The 21,284-nt window shown below is 48.0% G+C and overlaps 1 protein-coding gene across 1 annotated transcript in view; it reads left to right on the top strand.

Annotated features, from left to right (window-relative positions):
• The first annotated feature begins 4,803 nt into the window (after positions 1 to 4,803).
• Positions 4,804 to 21,284, top strand: part of LOC147114343 (UDP-glucose 6-dehydrogenase-like) — a 62,828-nt gene continuing 46,347 nt past the window's right edge. The window contains exons 1-4 of the mRNA XM_085995994.1: positions 4,804 to 5,052; positions 8,833 to 9,003; positions 13,644 to 13,745; positions 15,112 to 15,312. Of these exons, the coding sequence (XP_085852120.1) occupies positions 8,842 to 9,003; positions 13,644 to 13,745; positions 15,112 to 15,312 (465 nt within the window). The 5' untranslated portion in view covers positions 4,804 to 5,052; positions 8,833 to 8,841. The remainder of the gene's footprint in view (positions 5,053 to 8,832; positions 9,004 to 13,643; positions 13,746 to 15,111; positions 15,313 to 21,284) is intronic.

Genomic DNA, 21,284 nt, shown 5'->3' with positions numbered 1-21,284 from the left:
CTCCCTTTTTTTACTTTATCCTACCCTGTATGTCCCGAGACATCCAGGGGGCTCTAGATTTGTTAGTCCCACCTTTTTTCTTTAAGGGCACATATTTGGTCTGAACCCTTCGGATCTCCTCCTTGAATGCCTCCCACTGCTCTGACACTGATTTACCTTCAAGTAGCTGTTTCAAGTCCACTGTAGCTAAATCCCCTCTGAGCTTAGCAAAATTTGCTTTTCCCGAATTTAGAATTTTTATTCCTGGTCTATCCTTGTCCTTTTCCATAACTACCTTAAATCTAACAGAATTATGGTCACTACCACCAAAATGCTCCCCCACTGATACCTCTTCTACCTGCCCAGCTTCATTCCCTAAAACTAAGTCCAGAACCGCCCCCTCCCTTGTTGGGCTTGCTACATAATGGCTGAAAAAGTTCTCCTGGATGCATTTTAGGAATTCCGCACCCTCTATACCCTTCACACTAATTTAAGCCCAGTTAATATTGGGGTAGTTGAAATCCCCTACTATTACTGCCCTATAGTTGTTGCACTTCTCAGAAATTTGTCCACTGCTGAGGGGGCGCTGCACTGTCGGAGGAGCCGTCTTTCAGATGAGACGTTAAACCGAGGCCCCGTCTGCCCTCTCAGGTGGACGTAAAAGGTCCCATGGCCACTATTTCGAAGAAGAGCAGGGGGGAGTTCTCCCCGGTGTCCTGGGGCCAATATTTCTCCCTCATAACCAACATAACCAAAAAATTACAGAAAACGCTGGAAAAACTCAGCAGGCCAGGCAACATCCGTGGAGAGAGAAACCGAGTCAACGTTTCGGGTCGAAGACCTTCTACAGAACTGAGAAAAAAAGGCAGGGAATGAAACAAAAGGCAGTTTGGGGGCTGGGAAATGGGGGAGGGGATGAAAGAAGAGACATTAAGAGATATTCAAGGTGAGACGAGATGGTAATAGGACAGGTAAAGAGACAAAGGATGGCTCTAGATGAAGTGTGAAATGCGCTGGCAGAGTGAGAGACAGCTGCCATGTGGGAGAGAGAAAATAAAAGGAAAAGGCACAAACCAAAAGTGTGGATAAAAAATATAAAAGTATAATAGGGGCCGAGGTTATGATCTGAAATTATTGAACTCGATATTGAGTCCGGAAGGCTGTAAAGTGCCTAATCGGAAGATGAGGTGCTGTTCCTCGAGTTTATGGTGAGCTTCCATGGAACAGTGCTGTTCCTCGAGTTTATGGTGAGCTTCCATGGAACAATGCAAGAGGCCACAGACGGTGAGGTCTGAGTGGGAATGGAGTGGTGAATTGAAATGAGAGGCGACTGGAAGCTCGGGGTCACCCTTACGGATTGAACGGAGGTGTTCCGCAAAGCGGTCATATTTGAAAGTTCTCTATCTGAATGCACGTAGCATTCGTAACAAAATAGATGAGTTAATGGCACAAATAACTACATATGGGTATGATCTTGTGGCCATTACAGAACATGGCTGCAGGGTGACAATGCCTGGGAATTAAACATACCAGGTTATTTAACGATCAGGAAGGACAGGCAGGAAGGAAGGGGAGGTGGGGTGGCTATGTTAATAAAGGAAGGAATCACTGTAATACAGAGAAATGATATTGGGTCAAAAGATCAGGATAATGAAACAGTTTGGGTGGAGATAAGGAATAATAAGGGGAAAAAAACACTAGTGGGCGTAATCTATAGGCCTCCGAACAGTTGCAACTCTGTTGGACGGAGTATCAATCAGGAAATAGTTGAGGCTTGTAATAAAGGAACATCTATAATTATGGGGGATTTTAACTATCGTATTAATTGGACAAATCAAATTGGGCAGGGCTGCCTTGAGGATGAGTTCATTGAGTGTATTAGAGATGGGTTTCTTGAGCAGTATGTAACTGAACCGACCAGGGGGCAAGCAACCTTAGATCTGGTCCTGTGTAACGAGACAGGATTAATTAAAAATGTCCTAGTAAAGGATCCCCTTGGAATGAGTGACCATAACATGGTTGAATTCCATATTCAATTAGAGGGTGAGAAGGTTGGATCTCAAACAAGCGTGCTGAGCTTGAATAAAGGAGACTATGAAGGTATGAGAGTGGAATTGAGTAGAGTGGATTGGGAAAATAGATTAAAGGGTAAGACGATACATGATCAGTGGTGTACATTTAAGGAGTTATTTTACAACTTCCAAAAAAAATATATTCCACTGAGAAGAAAAGGGTGTAAAAGAAAAGACAGCCATCCGTGGCTAAGTAAAGAAATTAAGGATAGTATTCGACTAAAAACAAGGGTAAAAATAAGGTAGCCAAATCTAGTGGGAGGATAGAGGATTGGGAAAACTTTAAAAGACAGCAAAAAATAACAAAAAGATTGATTAAGAAAGGGAAGATAGATTATGAAAGTAAATTAGCAAAAAATATAAAAAGAGATAGTAAGAGTTTTTATAGTTATATAAAAAGAAAAAGGGTGGCTAAAGTAAATGTTGGTCCCTTAGAGGATGAGACCGGGAAATTAATGGTGGGAAATATGGAGATGGCAAAAACAGTCTTTACAGTAGAAGACACTAAGAATATCCCAACACTGGACAAACAGGGGGCTAAAGGGGGGGAGGAGCTAAACATGATCAAAATCACTAAGGAAGTGGTACTCGGTAAAATAATGGGACTCAAGGCGGATAAATCACCTGGACCTGATGGCTTACATCCTAGGGTCTTGAGGGAAGTGGCGGTAGGGATTGTGGATGCATTGGTAATAATTTTCCAAAACTCCCTGGACTCGGCAAAGGTCCCGGCAGACTGGAAAACTGCTAATGTAACACCCTTATTTAAAAAGGGCAGTAGACAGAAGGCTGGAAACTATAGACCGGTTAGCCTAACATCTGTGGTAGGTAAAATTTTGGAGTCCATTATTAAGGAGACAGTAACAGGACATTTGGATAATCATAATTTAATAGGACAAAGTCAGCATGGTTTTATGAAGGGGAAGTCATGTTTGACAAATTTGCTGGAGTTCTTTGAGGAAGTAACATATAGGGTGGATAAAGGGGAACCAGTGGACATAGTGTATTTAGACTTCCAAAAGGCATTTGACAAGGTGTCACACAAAAGATTATTGCTTAAGATAAAAAATCACGGGATTGGGGGTAATATTCTGGCATGGATAGAGGATTGGCTATCTAACAGAAGGCAGAGAGTTGGGATAAATGGTTCATTCTCAGACTGGCAATCAGTAACTAGTGGTGTTCCGCAGGGGTCAGTGCTGGGTCCCCAACTCTTTACAATCTATATTAATGATTTGGAGGAGGGGACCGAGTGTAACATATCAAAGTTTGCAGATGATACTAAGATGGGAGGGAAAGTAGTGAGTGAGGAGGACATAAAAAACCTGCAAGGGGACATAGACAGGCTAAGTAAGTGGGCAGAGATTTGGCAGATGGAATACAATACTGGAAAGTGTGAGGTTATGCACTTTGGCAGGAAAAATCGTAGAGCAAGTTATTATCTTAATGGCAAGAAACTGGAAAGTACTGAAGTACAAAGGGATCTGGGGGTCCTGGTGCACGAAACTCAAAAGGTTAGTATGCAGGTGCAGCAAGTGATTAAGAAGGCCAATGGAATGTTGGCTTTCATTGCTAGGGGGATAGAATATAAAAATAGGGAGGTATTGCTTCAGTTGTACAAGGTATTGGTGAGACCACACCTGGAATAGTGCATACAGTTTTGGTGTCCATACTTAAGAAAAGACATACTTGCTCTCGAGTCAGTACAAAGAAGGTTCACTCGGTTAATCCCAGGGATGAGGGGATGGACATATGAGGAGAGGTTGAGTAGATTGGGACTCTACTCATTGGAGTTCAGAAGAATGAGAGGCGATCTTATTGAAACATATAAGATTGTGAAGGGGTTGGATCGGGTGGATGCGGGGAGGATGTTCCCGATGGTGGGTGAAACTAGAACTAGGGGGCATAGTCTTAGAATAAGGGGCTGCTCTTTCAAAACTGAGATGAGGAGGAACTACTTCACTCAGAGGGTGGTAGGTCCATGGAATATGCTGCCCCAAAAAGCTGTAGAAGCTACATCATTACATAAATTTAAAACAGAAATAGACAGTTTCCTAGAAGTAAAGGGAATTAAGGGTTACGGGGAGCGGGCAGGAATTTGGACATGAGTCTAGGTTTGAATCCGACATGGCCCTGTGGTTAGTGGAGCGGGCCCAGGGGCCGTGTAGCCTGATCCTGCTCCTATTTCGTGTGTCTAATTCTGTTAGATTCAGGAGATGGTTCTGTGATAGTAGATTGGCGGTTAGGATCAGATCAGCCATGATCTTATTGAATGGCGGAGCAGGCTCGAGGGGCCGATTGGCCTACTCCTGCTCCTATTTCTTATGTTCTTATGTTAATCTGCGTTTGGTCTCCCCAATGTAGAGGAGACCACATCGTGAGCAGCGAATAAATAAAATAACCAAAAAATAGATTATCTGGTCATTATATTTCTTAAGGCTAAAGAGATCAAGGGATATGGGGAGAAGGCAGGGACAGGGTACTGAATTTGGATGATCAGCCATGATCTCATTGTATGGTGGAGCAGGCTCGAGGGGCCGAATGGCCTACTCCTGCTCCTATCTTCTATGTTTCTATTATCACATTGCTGTTGGTGGGAGCTTGCTGTGCTATGTGTGTTTCCCACATTACAGCAGTGACTGCACTCCCAAAAAAGTAATTAATTGGCTGTAAAGCGCTTTGAGACGTCCGGTGGTCGTGAAAGGCGCTATAGAAATGTAAGTCTTTCCTCCTGAGAGGAGGAGCCAGTAGACAAAGCAGGCGGGGTCAGTGACTCTCCGCCTCCCACTGCAGCGGCGAGGTGACGCGGGCTGAGCTCCCGGTTTAGAAGCTGACTGTGGGTTGGCAATGGACCAGACGCCGGGGAGTCAGTTTCAGTCTCAGGGAATTTGGCAAGAAATTAAACCAGCGCCGCCCCTCCAGCCCCTAGATTGACTTCCTGTGTCTCTCACTCCGCCATTCACCCGACTGCGAATTTTAGCAATCATTCCTGGTCTTAGGGGTAAGAATTTTTTGGTTTATTTTTGACTGCATTATCTTGTGTTTATTAGGGCTTGGCTTTCTCTCTCTCTCTCTCTTGGGACGTCAGGAATTGCTACTTTTGCAGGTTTAATCTCTTATATATTTATGCAATTGCTCTTTTCAGACATCGCGGTGGAGTTTAAGGGGTTGGAGAGAAGTCCCGCCTCGCTTGTCTCCTTGGCTGGTTTCTCATTGCTTGGCTCCGTTCTCATTCATTGCGATTAGCGGCGTTACTGCTCATCACCGAGGGCCAGGCTCATCACCGAGGGCCAGGCTCATTTCGCTGAGAGTGCAGACTCCTTCCCGTCTAACCCACCCCCCTCCTGCTCCCGAACATATTCCCCCAGGGAGAGACCCTCTAAAAGAATCAGAATCCCCCACCCCACCCCCACTCCCCGTGTCTGTGATTCTCCGCTTTCTTCCCCCACCCCCTCTCAAGTTGGAGTGAATCTATTGTGAGATTTAATAGGGAACAGACTTTGAGTCCCTTCGCTGTGAGTAACCCGGTTGGAAACCCAACTTGTTAACCTACAAAAAAGACATCTGCTTTAAGAAAAACTATATCTGTGGGTTTTAAGGAGTGTTGGGGGGAGTTGGAGAGCGGGGTGTGCCTACCAAGCCTCAATCTATTTATTAAAATAAAAATCTGACGTTTGACTCCTTTAACTTCTGGGGCCTAATCTGGCACCCACTGAGAATGCATTTATACAGCACCTTTCATGACCTCTGGATGTCCCAAAGCGCTTTACAGCCAATGAAGTACTTTTTTTTGGAAGTGTAGTCACTGTTGTAATGTAGAAAACGTGGCAGCCAATTTACGCACAGCAAGCTCCCACAAACAGCAATGAAATAATGACCAGATAATTTAGTGATGCTAATTGAGGGATAAATATTGACCAGGACACGAGGGAGAACATCCCTGCTTTTGTTGGAATAGCGTCCTGGGATCATTTGTGCCTCGGTTTAATGTCCCATCCGAAAGGCGGCCCCTCCGACAGTGCGGCCCTCCCTCAGTACCGGACCTCCGACAGTGCGGCCCTCCCACAGTGCGGTGCTCCCTCAGTACCGGCCCTCCCTCAGTACCGGCCCTCCCACAGTGCGGCGCTCCCTCAGTACTGCCCCTCCAACAGTGCGGCGCTCCTTCAGTACTGCATTGCAATGTCAGCCTAGATTATGTGCTGGAGTGGGACTTGAGCCCACAATCTTCTGACCCCGGAGGTGAGCGTGCTGCCCACTGAGCCATGGCTAACACCACAACTGATTTAATGATGAAAGTCTATCATTTCTTTTGCTGGCTGAGTGTTGGGTGGACATGCTCTGTCCTGTCCCTGGGCCCTCCATTGGGCGTCTTTGATACCGTCACCCAGTGCCAGCGTTGGGAGTGGCCCTTTTTGGAAATTGGGTCAGGGGGGCGTGGGTGGAAAAAGAGGTGGTCCTCCTGAAGTTTGGATTAACTGGAGCGAGCTTCACGCCGTAGCTGGCCATTCCCGAACTGAACTGAACTGGAGGTCCTTCGCGGTAACGCTCAGTGTTGCAAACAGAGAATTATTCTATTCCCTAGCACTGATGCTCTTTCCTAAAAACAGATTATCCGGTCATTATCATATTACTGTCTGTGGGAGCTTGCTGTGCGCAAAAATTGGCTGCCGTGTTTCCTACATTTACGAAAGTGACTGCCCGTCAAAAAAGTGCTTGATTGGCTGTGAAGAATTTTGGGACGTCCTGAGGTGGTGCAAGGTGCTGTAGACATGCAAGTCTTAAAAAAATAATTCCCAACCCCATAACAACAAAAGTTAAATTACAACATAATGACAATTATTTACGATACTTGGTAACTTGACTGACTAATGTAGCAGTTCAGTGAAAGTGAATGTTGTTACTTAATAACTCCACCGCCACTTCCAGGTAAATGAGATTCTTCAGTTACATAGCGTCGAATGTGCAGCACAGAAACAGGCCATTCGGCCCAGCCGGTCCCTGCTGGTGTTTATGCCCCACACCAGCCTCCTCCCATCCCTTCTTCATTTAATCCTATTCCTTTCTCCCGCATGTGTTTATCTAGCTTCCCCTTAAATGTATCTGTACTATTTGCCTCAACCACTCCCTGTGGTAGCGAGTTCCACATTCTCCCCACTCTCTGGGTAAAGAAGTTCTTCCTGAATTCCCTATTGGACTTATTACTGACTTTTTTATTTATGGCCCCTAGTTTTGGACTCTCCCACAAGTGGGAATATCTTCTTTATGTCTACCCTATCGAACCCCTTCATGATGATTTTTAAAGGCCTCTATCGGGTCACCCCTCAGTCTTCTCTCTGAGAAAAGAGCCCCAGCCTGTTCAGTCTTTCCTGATGGGTATAAAGCCTCAGTTCTGGTATCATCCATGTAAATCATCTTTTGTACATCCTCTAGAAGGCAAAGAAAGACTTGCGTTTCTATAGCGCCTTCCACGACCAACAGACGTTTCAAAGCGCTTTACAACCAATGAAGTGCTTTTGAAGTGTAGTCACTGTTGTAATGTGGGCAATGCGGCAGCCAATTTGCGCACAGCAAGCTCCCACAAACAGCAATGTGATAATGACCAGATCATCTGTTTTAGTGATGCGGTCTCCTCTACATTGGGGAGACCAAACGCAGATTGGGTGACCGCTTTGTGGAACACCTCCGTTCAGTCATTTTAATTCACCGCTCCATTCCCACTCGGACCTCACCGTCCTTGGCCTCTTGCATTGTTCCACGGAAGCTCAGCGTAAACTCGAGGAACAGCACCTCATCTTCTGATTAAGCACTTTGCAACCTTCCGGACTAAATATCGAGTTCAACAATTTCAGATCATAACCTCGGCCCCTATTACTTTTTTTTACTTATAATTTTTTCCACCCCTTTGTTTTGGGTCTTCCTTCCCCTCCCCCCTCCCCTCCCTTTCCTTTTGTTTCTCTCTCCCACCTGGTAGCTGTCTCCTATCCTGCCAGTACACTTCACACCTAATCTCAGCTGTCTTTTGTCTCCACTGGCCTATTACCATCTCGTCTGGTTTCGAATACCTTTTATTGTCTCCTTTACTTCTTTTGTCCGATCGCAGCCCTGCCTTCGATCTATTTTCTTTTCTTTCCAGTTTTGAAGAAGGGTTTCGACCCGAAATGTCAATGCAAATTTCTCTCCACGGATGTTGCCTGACCTGAGTTTTTCCAGCAATTTCTGTTGTTTTTTCGGATTTCCAGCAACTGCAGTATTTTGCTTTCGTACATCTGTTTTAGTGATGTTGATTGAGGGATAAATGTTGCCCAGGACACCGCGGACAACTCCCCTGCTGCTCTTCGAAATAGTGGCCATGGGATCTTTTACGTCCACCTGAGAGAGCAGACGTTTAACGTCTCATCCAAAAGATGGCACTCCCTCAGCACTGCACTGGAGTGTCCACCTAGATTTTTGTGCTGAAGTCCCTGGAGTGGGGCTCGAGCCCACAACCTCCATGACTCGGAGGCGAGTGTGCTACCCACTGAGCTACGGCTGACACTGGGGAGACCAGAGCTGTGCACGGTACTCCAAGGAAGGAAAGTCGTGTGACATTAATTCAGTGAAACAAAGTTCATGGGGGGGAAGGGTGGGGTTGGGGAGGTGGAAGGGGACAAGAGGGAGGAGGGGGTGGAGGAGAAGTCAGCAATGCTCTGAATCAAACGTTACTATTACAACTTGTGTTTGTTAAACGTGTTTTCCAACATTCAACACTGCCAATTTTTTTTTCACCTCCCTCTTAAACTAGGTTGAGAAGATGGTTGCAGTCAACAAGATTTGCTGTATCGGAGCGGGATATGTTGGGGGTCCAACGTGCAGTGTCATTGCACAGATGTGCAAGGAGATCACCGTGACTGTAGTGGATGTAAATGCCGAGCGAATTAAGGCCTGGAATTCCAACCATCTTCCTATCTTTGAGGTGAATCTATTGACTGCATTCCTGTTGCGGAAGAACTATTGACTGCATTCCTGTTGCGGAAGAAATGGGTGAAGATGTGAAATGGGGGTGGGAGGGATAAGTGCTCCTGTTGTGTTTTTGATTTGTGAGTTCAAACCTGCTTAATCTCTCATCCCGTGGGGTGGGGGGCAAGGTGCAGATTTGTAGAAAACTAGTGATGTGTGAGGTTGTTGTTGGGATAAGGGAGCCGCTTGTAGCAGTGTAAATGCTAATCTCTCCACATTCAAATTTAAAATGATGCCTGTGTGAAAAGCACAGAGAGGAGGGGGGCGATGAGGGGAGGAGTGGGGGGGGGGAGAGAGAGGGGAGGGGAGAGAGGGAGGGCGGGAGAGAGAATGGATAGAGAGGGAGTGAGGAAAAAACCATTGGAACGTAAACTTTGGCCACAAGAGCTGGGAATGTTTACACAGTGGGAGCTTAGCAAAGATTTCAAGTTTCTGGCTAAACTAAATCCCAATTATATATTTGACAAACTATAACCTGGGTGACTGAGTCAAGAGGGAAGGTGAAGAGACAGCTTAGGTTTAATCAGCTCAGACACAGACACACACTCGCACACTCTATTTGGAATAGAATATTCAGGGAGCAAGTGAAGGCCGGTAATGTTGGCAAGTCAGAGGGAGCTGGATTCTTTTCCAAAGCAGTGATTTATAAAGGTGTGTGTATCGTAGGTTTTGTTTTGAACTTTGGAACTTGCCAGATTGACCACAATGCTCCTTTCCCATCTATATTGCAAAGTCACCACCCGGAAACGGGCTATTCAGTCCGTGTTGGCATTTACCCATCACGCGAGCAAATAGTCCTGGCCTGTTTACCTGCCCTGTCCTCCTATCCCTTCAACCCCTTTTCCCTCATCCACCTGCCCAATCTAATCTTGAATGCTACGTAGGGACATCGGAATTGCTAGATTGGAAAAAGACCATGGTCCATCTATTTCGCCATCTAACCAAAGGATTGGAGTAGAAGAGTAAAGTCTTACTGCAATTACATTGGGCCTTGCTGAGACCACACCTGGAGTATTGTGTACAGTTCTGGTCGCCTTACCTAAGGAAGGATATACTTGCCTTCGAGGGAGTGCAACACAGGTTCACCAGACTGAGTCCTGGGATGTGGGAGGGGGGGTGGTGTGGGGAAGGGGGAAGATTGACCTCTGAGGAGAGATTGAGTAGACTAGGCCTATATTTCCTAGAGCTTAGAAAAATAAGTGGTGATCTCATTGAAACCGATTAAAATTCTTAGAGGGCTTGACAGGGTAGATGCAGGGGAGTCGAGAACCAGGGGTCACAGTCTCAGGATAAGGGGTCGGCCATTTAGGACTGAGATGAGGAGAAATTTCTTCACTCAGAGGGCGGTGAATCTTTGAAATTCTCTACCCCAGAGGGCTGTGGAGGCTCAGTCATTGAGAATATTCAAGACTGAGATTGATAGATTTTTGGATATTATGGGGATCGGCTGGGAAAGTGGAGTTGAGGTCGAAGATCAGCCATGATCTTATTGAATGGCGGAGCTGTAGATTGACAAATAATTAATAGACAGATGCGTAATGAAATGAATAACCAGAGGTTGTAACGGCAGCTCTCTCTCTCTCTCTGAAATACAACAGTAACTCCTCATGGCCGAGTTGCAATGGTTTTTTTCATTCCTGGGGTGTGGGTGTCGCTGGCAAGGCTAGTATTTATTGACCTCGGCGGGGACAGGCCTGGAACTGGGGTGGGCAACAAGCATAATCTGGGTGACCCTTTCATGAAGTCACGAATGAGTTTAAAATGCCATGATTGGGTAATGCTCAGTGGAATCTGTTGCAGACATTGGTAACTCGCTCGCTTTCTCCATTGCTGCGCTCATTTCTGAAGTTCAAAAATTAAACTCTGAGCAAGAGGGCCAGCTAAAGAGGATTGCACAGCTCTCGCCCGCCACTCGCACTCTGAGTGGAAGGGGTGGGGTGGGGGGGGGGCACAGTCCCACTGTACTGGCTTCTGACGTCGCCGTGTAGAACTTCAAGGTTGCAAATCGGTTTGAGATTTGATCGCTTAACGGGTAAACGTTTACTAAAGCGAGAGCTGGGCCGGAGATCACCTCTTGCAGAAGGGAGAGAATTCCGGGCCCGAGTGATCTGGACTAGTTTCGATCGCCTAGATGGGTCGGAGAGGAAATCTCCAGATTTTTTTACCCAAATTGGGCTGGGTTTTAAAAAATAAATAAATAAAAATTGCCTCTCCCAGGAGATAGCGTGGGGTGTGGAGTCTATATATTGTGATTCACACGGTATTGCAAAATTGCAAAATTTTTTGAGGATGTAACTAGTAAAATAGATGAGGGAGAACCAGTGGATGTGGTGTATTTATACTCACTGGAGTTTAGAAGATTGAGAGGGGATCTCATCGAAACCAATAAAATTCTGGCAGGACTGGACAGACTAGATGCAGGAAGGATGTTCCCGATGGTCGGGGAGTCCAGAGCCAGGGGTCATAGTCTAAGGATAAGGGGTAAGCCATTTAGGACTGGAAATGAGGAGGAATTTCTTCACCCAGAGAGTGGTGAACCTGTGGAATTCTCTGCCACAGAAGGCAGTAGAGGCCAATTCATTAAATATATTAAAGGAGTTGGATATATTTCTTAAGGCTAAAGGGATCAAGGGGTATGGGGAGAAAGCAGGGACAGGGTACTGAACTTGGATGATCAGCCATGATCGCATTGAATGGCGGAGCAGGCTCGAGGGGCCGAATGGCCTACTCCTGCTCCTATCTTCTATGTTTCTATGTATGTGTGGGACAGGCTGGATGGACCAGAGTCTCTTTGCCTGTCTGTCACTCTTTTTGTATTAAATGAAACTAGTCTTCCTTTTTTTAAAATTTTTTTTCTCTCTCTCTAGTTTAATCTGAAAGCTCTGATATTCGAGAGTGCCGGAGTTTGGATGGAAACGTTCCAAGCCTTGACTAGATTTTGATCTGCCCACTCAGTTTGAGGGGTGGGCGGGTATATGGCTGGTGCCGGTACACACCCTCCTGGGCTGTGTCACTCTTTGATTCTTGGGGGCGGAGGGAATGAATTCCCGTCTCTGCTGTTTTAAGACGGGCGTTAACTGGAGTTAAATAAATAACACCAAATCTATCCTGTGCGATTAAAGCAAGCTGGAATCCGCTCCAGTTATGTGCAGTTCAATATTGCAAAAAGATGTCTCCTTCCTTTATTCCAGCCAGGCTGCATGTAATGAGCCTTATTGAAAAACGCTCGGATTATTCAAAAGGTTTTTATCGTTGACCACTCCATAACTCGGCAAGATCCTGGTTGTATTGTGTCAGACTCTGTGATTGGGTTGCTCAGCCAGAGCTTCGACAGTGGGTTGGGCAGGTTCAGCGTGTTAACGATGAGTTTTAAAGGCAACTATCCCAGCTGGCCGTTGGGAAAGCAGCGACTGGGTGCGCTGGTTTCAGCCGTGGCTCAGTGAGCAGCACCCTCACCTCGTGGTCAGAAGGTTGTGGGTTCAAGTCCCACTGCAGAGACTTGAGCACAAAAATCTAGGCTGGCACCCCTAGTGCAGTACTGAGGAAGTGCCGCACTGTCGGAGAGGCAGTACTGAGGGAGCGCTGCACTGTCGGTGGGGCGGTACTGAGGGAGCGCTGCACTGTCGGTGGGGCGGTACTGAGGGAGTGCTGCACTGTCGGTGGGGCAGTACTGAGGGAGCGCTGCACTGTCGGTGGGGCGGTACTGAGGGAGCGCTGCACTGTCGGTGGGGCAGTACTGAGGGAGCGCTGCACTGTCGGTGGGGCGGTACTGAGGGAGTGCTGCCCCATCAGATGAGACGTGAAACTGAGGCCCCGCCTGTGCTTTCAGGTGGACGTAAAAGATCCTGTGGCGCTATTTTGAAGAAGAGCCAGGGAGTTCTCCCCAGTGTCCTAACCAGTATTTATCCCTCAATCAACATCAAGATTATCTGGTCATTTATCACATTACTGTTTGTGGGAATTGGCTGTGCACAACTTGGCTGCTGCGTTTCCTACATTTTTTTTCTGTCTTTTTCGGACCCAGACATGAGGTGAGGAAAACCCCCAGTGGTGGAGAGCTTTGGGAACCACAGGTCCAAAGTCACTTCTTGCTGTCAACCACGGAGCACGTGGTTAGCACTGTTGCCTCACAGCGCCAGGGACCCGGGTTCAAATCCGGCCTCGGGTGACCTGTCTGTGTGGAGTTTGCACATTCTCCCCGTGTTTGCGTGGGTTTCCTCCGGGTGCTCCGGTTTCCTCCCACAGTCCAAAGATGTGCGGGTTAGGTTGATTGGCCATGATAAAAATTGACCCTTAGTGTTAGCGGGGATTAAATACGTGGGGTTATGGGGATAGGGCTTGGGTGGGATGGCTGTCGGTGTAGGGACCGGGTGCTAGGGTTTGGATGATCAGCCATGATCTCATTGAATGGCGGAGCAGGCTCGAAGGGCCGAATGGCCTACTCCTGCTCCTATCTTCTATGTTCCTATGGAACACTTGGCATTGGGGCAGTGGATGTACCAATCGAGTCACTGGGGTATATTGAGTCATTAATGTAAGAATATACTGTGATTTTCAGAATGTGAATTAATATGTCTCTTCTAATTTTACACACAGCCAGGACTTCAGGAGGTGGTCGAGTCCTGTCGAGGGCAGAATCTCTTCTTCTCCACTGACATCGACAGTGCAATTAAAGAAGCTGATCTGATATTTATATCGGTGAGCACGTTTTAATATTTTTTAATGATTCTCCTTTTTGGTGTGTTTCCAGCTCCTGGCTTAGAGGTTTAGAATTTCCCTTCCTCGTGTTGCGGGTCTCTCCGTTTCAGCCGGGGCAAAGTAAAATTGGTGATCCTTTCACCTTTGCACTTGTTCTGGGATCTTGTCTGGGGAGCGTCAACCTTGTTTACTTCTCGCACTATCAGCATGTCCTTCGATTCCTTTCTCCCTCGTGTGTTTATCTAGCTGCCCCTGAAATGCATCGATGCTATTCGCCTCACCCACTCCCTGTGGTCGCGAGTTCCACATTCTCCCCACTCTCTGGGTAAAGAAGTTTCTCCTGAATTCCTTGTTGGATTTATTAGTGATTCTTCTATTTATGACCTCTAGCTTTGGTCTTTCTTCCTCCCAACCCCCCCCATAAGTTGAAACATCCTCTACATCTACCCTATCGAGCCCCTTCATAATCTTGAAGACCTCGATCAGGTCAACTCTCTGGCTTCTCGTTTCTAGAGAAAAGGACCCCAGTCTTTCCTGATCGTCAAAACCTCTCCATTCTGGTATCATCCTTGTAAATCTTTTTGCACCTTCTCCAGTGCCTTCATATCCTTTTTGTAATATGGAGACCAGAACTATGCACAGTACTCCAAGTATATCTTGGAATCATAGAATGGTCTCCTTCTGTGCTGTATCATTCGGCCCATTGTGCCTGTGCCGGCTCTTTGGTAGAGCTACCTAATTAATTCCACTCCCCGGCCCTTTTCCCCATAGCCCTGTAATTTTTTTCCCTTCAAGCATTTATCCAATTCCCTTTTGAAAGTTTATTATTGAATCTGCTACCACCCATTCCAGATCACCACAACTCTTTGTGTGTGTGTGTTTAAATCTGTGTTCTCTAGTTACCAACCCTTCTGCCATTGGAAACAGTTTCTCCTTATTTACTTCATCAAAACCATTGACGATTTTGAACACCTACCAAATCTCCTCTTGGCCTTCTCTGCTCTAAGGAGAACAACCCCAGCTTCTCCAGTCTCTCCACATCACCTGAAGTCCCTCATCCCTGGTACCATTCTAGCAAATCTCCTCTGCACCCTCTCCAAGGCCTTGACATCCTTCCTAAACAGTAGTGCCCAGAATTGGCCACAATACTCCAGCTAAGACCTAACCAATTGGTGAGTAAACGCACCTTCACTAGGAACATAGGAACGGGAGGAGGCCATTCAGCCCCTCGACCCTGTTTCTGCCATTTGATGAGATCATGGCTGATCTGTGACCTAACTCCATCCACCTGCCTTTGCCCCGTATCCCTTAATACATTTGTTGATGTCAATTGTCTGATCTTCCTTCCTCTGGCGGTTCCAACTAGGTAAACACTCCCACAAAGACCTTCGGGATTGGAAAGGGCCGTGCTGCGGACTTGAAGTACATAGAGGCTTGTGCTCGCCGGATAGCGGAGGTGGGCAATGGCGGCAAGATAGTGGTGGAAAAAAGCACGGTGCCGGTGAGGGCAGCCGAGAGCATCCGCAGGATATTCAACGCCAACACCAAGCCCAGCTTGAACCTTCAGGTAGGAGAGCACCTTCGGTCAGGGTTTGACTCGTGATTGCCTGCAGCAGCAGAACCTCTGAGCCTTGCTCATGGTTGATTTATTTTGTCCGTAATGCAAGGGGGGAAAAACTCCTTTCATGACATTCCAAAGCGCTTTACAACCAATGAAGTACGTTTTGAAGTGGAGTCACTTGTAATGTAGGAAATGCGTCCGCCAATTTGCGCACAGCAAGCTCCCACAAACAGTATAATGTAATAAATGACATAAATCTGTTTTTTTTTTGTGATTGTTGGTTGAGAGATAAATATTGATCAGGACACTGGGGAGAACTTCCCTGCTCCTCTTCTTCAAACTAGTTCTGTGGGATCTTTTACATCCACCTGAGGGGGCAGACGTGGCCTCGGTGTAACTTGTCATCCGAAAGGCGGCCTCTCTGACAGTGCAGCGCTCCCTCAGCACTGCAGTGGAAGTGTCAGTCCAGATTTTGTGCTCAGATTTCTGGAGTGGGACTTGAACCCACAACCTTCTGATTCCCGAAGCAAGCGTGCTACTCAGAGCCACAGCAGGGGCTAGCTGCTGAGGTGGGCTTGAAACTCTGGTCACTGGCTCTGTTTGCTACCTTCACTCTTGTGGATTATCCAAGTTTATTGGCAAGTTTTCCACACTACAGTAAACTCTACTTTAAAACCTGCAACTTCCTCGGTAAATGTATATATTTTTTCTGCACGGGTTGGTTGCTCCCATCCAGTATGATTTGGACAGGTTGGGTGATTGGGCAGAAGCATGGCAGATGCAATATAACGTGGATAAATGCGAGGTTATCCACTTTGGTGTCAAAAACAGGAAGGCAGATTATTATCTGAACAGCAATAGATTGGGAGAAGGGGAAGTGCAATGAGACCTGGGCGTCCTTGTGCACCAGTCGCTGAAGGTAAGCATGTAGGTGCAGCAGGTGGTTAAGAAGGCAAATGGTATGTTGGCCTTTGTAGCGAGAGGGTTCAAGTACAGGAACAAGGATGTCTTGCTGCAGCTGTACAGGGCCTTGGTGAGACCACACCTTGAGTATTGTGTGCAGTTTTGGTCGCCTTCTCTGAGGAAGGATGTTTTTGCCATGGAGGGAGTGCAGCGAAGATTCACCAGGCTGATACCTGGGATGGCAGGAATGACGTATGAGGAGAGATTGGGTCGATTGGGCTTATACGCACTGGAGTTTAGAAGAATGCGAGGGAATCTCATTGAAACGTATAAAATTCTAACGGGACTAGACAGACTAGATGCAGGAAGGATGTTCCCGATGGCGGGGGAGTCCAGAACCAGGGGTCACAGTCTAAGGATAAGGGGTAAGCCATTTAGGACAGGGATGAGGAGGAATTTCTTCACCCAGAGAGTGGTGAACCTGTGGAATTCTCTACCACAGAAGGCAGTAGAGGCCAATTCATTAAATATATTCAAGCAGGAGTTGGATATATTTCTTATGGCTAAAGGGATCAAGTGATATGGGGAGAAGGCAGGGACAGGGTACTGAATTTGGATGATCAGCCATGATCTCATTGAATGGTGGAGCAGGCTCGAGGGGCCGAATGGCCTACTACTGCTCCTATCTTCTATGTTTCTATCCTTCCCTCACCACAGCCCCAACCCCTTAACTGTGTAACTTCACCCCACATTGTCTTCTCTCTTTTCTCCCCCCACACCCCCCTCCCTTGCCACGCTCACCTGCTCTGAAACCCGCCTCCTGTTCCCTTGATCATTTGCCATCATTACCCATCCTCCTTTGTCATGACCCTCATTTCAGTTGTCATGACCCCCATTTCAGTTGCCGCCCCATCTTGAGTCTCCCCCTTTCTCTTCTTGAGCTCCTCAGACACATTGCCTATTCCAGTCGCTTCAGTTGGGCTTTTGCCCTGCCCACAGTACTGAGGCCATCCTGATCAATCTCCAATGATCATTGGTGATTCCAATTGGCATAATGGCCCCTGCTCACTCTGTCCCTCCCCACTGTCGTCGTCTTCTTAGGCAGTCACTTGGAACCGAGGATGACTTGCTTCCACACTAAAAATTATTTCTCAGGTGACTGATGTGTCCAATGCGGGACCTACAGTCTCTGTCACAGGTGGGGCAGATGGTGGTTGAAGGGGCGGGTGGGTGGGGTGCTTGGGTTGACGTGCGCTTCTTCCACTGTTTGCGCTTGGCTTCCGCTTGCTCCCGGCGAAGAGACTTGGTGTTTGGCGCCTTCCTGGAAGCTTCTCCTCCACTTTGTGCGGTCTTGGGCCAGGGATTCCCAGGTGTTGGTGAGGATGTTGCGCTTTTTCAAGGAGGCTTTGAGGGTGTCCTTGAAGCGTTTCCTCTGCCAGCCTGGGGCTCTCTTGCCGTGCCGGAGCTCCGAGTAGAGCGCTTGTTTTGGGAGTCTCGTATCGGGCATGCGGACAATGTGACCCGTCCATCGGAGCTGATTGAGCATGGTCAAAGCTTCAATGCTGGGGATGTTGACCTGAGCAAGAACACTGACGTTGGTGCGCCTATCCTGCCAATGGATTTGCAGGATCTTGCGGAGGCAGTGTTGGTGGTACCTCTCCAGTGCTTTGAGGTGCCTGCTGTACATGGTCCATGTCTCTGAAGCATACAGGAGGGTGGGTATCACTACTGCTTTATAGACCATGAGCTTGGTGCTGTGTTTGAGGTCCTGGTCTTCAAACACTCTCTTCCTCAGGCGACCGAAGGCTGCACTGGCACACTGAAGGTGTTGTTGGATTTTGTCATCGACGTCTGCCCTTGTTGACAGTAGGCTCTCGAGGTATGGAAAGTGGTCCACGTTGTCCAAGGCCTCGTCATGGATTTTGATAATCGGAGAGCACTACTGTGTGGTGGGGGCAGGTTGGTAGAGGACCTTTGTCTTACGGATGTTTAGTGCAAGGCCCATGCTCTCGTACGCTTCGGTGAAGGTGTTGGTGATGGTTTGAAGACACTGCTGTGGTGGTTTGTTGTGGGACCATCCTTGTGTGACTCCAATCCTACTCATGTCATCCAAGCACATTTCCAGCAATGGCTTCTCCTCCCAGTCCTTCTCGGTTGGCGAACATGAAATATCCATCCCTGTTGCTCCCTCCTCTTCCTCGTTTGTATGTTGCCCCGGCAACATCTGTATGTATGCATGCTGACAACTCAATGAGAACCTCTATCATTGAACTGTTTGACCCATATCAAGTTGTGGATGTGCCAGAACTTCCAATTGAATGTTGGCAGGACCAAAGCTTATCTTGTTAAGCTCCAGTTACAAACTCCGTGCTGACCAATCACTCCGGTTGAACCAAGTACAAGTTTCAATCCCATCACCACGATTTGATTTCACCCCTCCTATCGCCTGCTTTTGTCCTTGCCTCCCCCCCCCCCCCCCCCCCCCCCCTCTTTCCTGGTCTATCCATTGCTGTTGAAACCCCCCATCCGCCAGACTTCTCCAATGAGCTCCTCACCAGCCGCCTCCTCTTCCCTCTACACAAACTCCCAACTCCTTCAAAACTCCACCACCCGCACTAAGTCCTACTCATCTCATCGCTTCCTCTACCTCTGCTGGCATTCTGTCCCCACACGCCTTGAATTTAAAGTCCTTCTCTTCATTTACAGGTCCCTTCAGGGTCTTGCCCCACCTTTAACACATGCTACTTACTGCAACAATAACTTGTATTCGTATAAGAATTAGGAGCAGGAGGAGGCCATTTGGCATTTCAAGCCTGCTCCGCCATTCAATAAGATCATGGCTGATCTTCGACCTCAACTCCACTTTCCCACCCAGTGCGCATATCCCTCGATTCCCTTAATATCCAAAAATCTATCGACCTCTGTCTTGAATATTCTCAACGACTGAGCCTCCACAGCCCTCTGGGGTAGAGAATTCCAAAGATTCACCACCCTCTGAGTGAAGAAATTTCTCCTCATCTCAGTCCTAAATGGCCGACCCCTTATTCTGAGACTGTGACTCCTGGTTCTAGACTCCCCAGCCAGGGGAAACATCCTCCCTGCATCTACCCTGTCAAGCCCTGCAAGAATTTTATATGTTTCAATGAGATCATCTCATTCTTGTAAGCTCTAGAGAATATAGGCCTAGTCTACTCCATCTGTCCCCATAGGACAATCCCCCCCCCCCCCCCCCATCCCAGGAATCAGTCTGGTGAACCTTCATTGCACTCCCTCTATGGCAAGTATATCCTTCCTTTAGTATAGCGCCTTTAACGTAGTAAAATGCCCCAAGCTGCTTCAACAGAAATGTTATCAAACAAAATTTGACACCCAGCCACATAAGGAGGTCTTGGGACAGGTGACCAAAAGCTCGGTCAAAGGAACGTCTTAAAGGAGGCGAGGGGGAGAGGTTGGAGGGAATTCCAGAGCTTCGGGCCCAGTCAGCTTAAGGCACGGCCGCCAGTGGTGGACTGCTGAAAATCAAGGATGCTCAAGAGGCCAGAAGAGACGAGACCAGAGATCTTGGAGGGTCGTGGACTGGCGGAGATTAGAGATGGGGCGAGGACATGGAGGGATTTGAAACCATGGATGAGCATCTTAAAACCGAGGTGCCTGACTCTTTGATTCTCTTCCACATTGCCAACCCCCGCACCCCCCCCCCCCCCCCTTTCCACCATTGGTGACACGATCTTCAGCCATCTTGGCCTTGCTCTCTGGAACTCCCTCCATCCCCCACGTCCCCATTGCTATTTCTCTCCAAGGCAAGACATTTAGGCCTAGAAATTCAGTTGTTTACGCCAGCCGCTAGCGCCTTAGGAGGAGGAGAAGTGGGGTGCTAAGCGGCTAGCGCCCGGGCGCAGCACGATCTGCACCTCTTGTGAACTTCAGTTAAGATTTAGCAGCGGCGCAAAACCTTTGCGCGTGCGCTCAGCTGCGCGCGCAGATCCTGACGTCATTTCATGGTGCAACGCCCTTTGTGCGCCCCGAACCGGAAATTCAGTGGCGCCGGCCTATTGTGCGCCTGGCGCCCCTAGCGACTTGTAGAGGGGAACGGTTCCCAGTTGCTGCGGGGCACGGGGGGTGCTAATTAAAGGGGACTCCTCCTGCAGTATAAATGGCAGCCATTTTGCACCACTCCTTCTTTGTGAGAGACGGATCTTTGGAGAGAGACAAAGGTAGAGCGCTTTCTGGTTTGGCTCAACACTCGCACAGGTACTTGTGGCTTCAGGCCACAGCTTTGCACTTGTCTTTAACTTCAGTGTCATAGCATTGATTGGAAACATATAATGGGGGCTGCAATGGATGGAAACGTTAGGCTTCTCCATTGCATTCGAAGGGCTCAGACGCCGTGAGAGAGTGCCAGTCATGGCCAGACGGAGAAGGGGCAACAGGCGTCGGCAAAGGAGGCCTTACCCACCCAGGGTATACCGCCAGCAGTTCTCATATCTGAACATGTCTGAGGAGCAGTGTGTTCGGAGGCTGCGATTCAAAAGGGCGGTGGTCACTGAGATCTGCCACCTGCTTCGCAGAGATCTGCAGCCACAGCTGAGGAGCAGGACGTCTCTGTCGGTGGCAGTGAAGGTGTCGGTGGCTCAACTTCTATGCCACCGGCTCCTTCCAATCCGCTAGTGGGGACATCTCCCAGTTTGCGGTACATTGCTGCATCCGCCAGGTGACCAATGCCCTTTTCAGAAGGAGACGTCAGTTCATCTTCCCCATGACCGTTGATAAGCAGCAAGAGCGTGCAATGGGCTTTGCAGCATTAGCGGGCTTCCCCATGGTGCAGGGCGCCATTGACTGCACGCATGTGGCTTTGCGGGCACCTCTAGAGAATGCCGAGGATTACCGCAACCGGAAGGGCTACCATTCGCTTAACGTGCAGTTGGTGTGTGACCACGGGCAGCTCATCCTAGCTGTCAATGCCCGCTTTCCAGGCAGCAGCCACGATGCCTTCATCCTGTGCCAGACTTCTGTGGCAGACATGTTCGAGGCCCAGCCTCACCCACGAGGATGGCTTCTCGGGGACAAAGGCTATC

This window comes from Somniosus microcephalus, chromosome 8 (genome assembly GCF_052327205.1).
Source record: "Somniosus microcephalus isolate GS21.2 chromosome 8, FLI_Smic_1.0, whole genome shotgun sequence".
NCBI lineage: Eukaryota > Metazoa > Chordata > Chondrichthyes > Squaliformes > Somniosidae > Somniosus > Somniosus microcephalus.
Note: the sequence above shows the minus strand (reverse complement) of the source record. Positions and strands in the feature narration are given on the sequence as shown.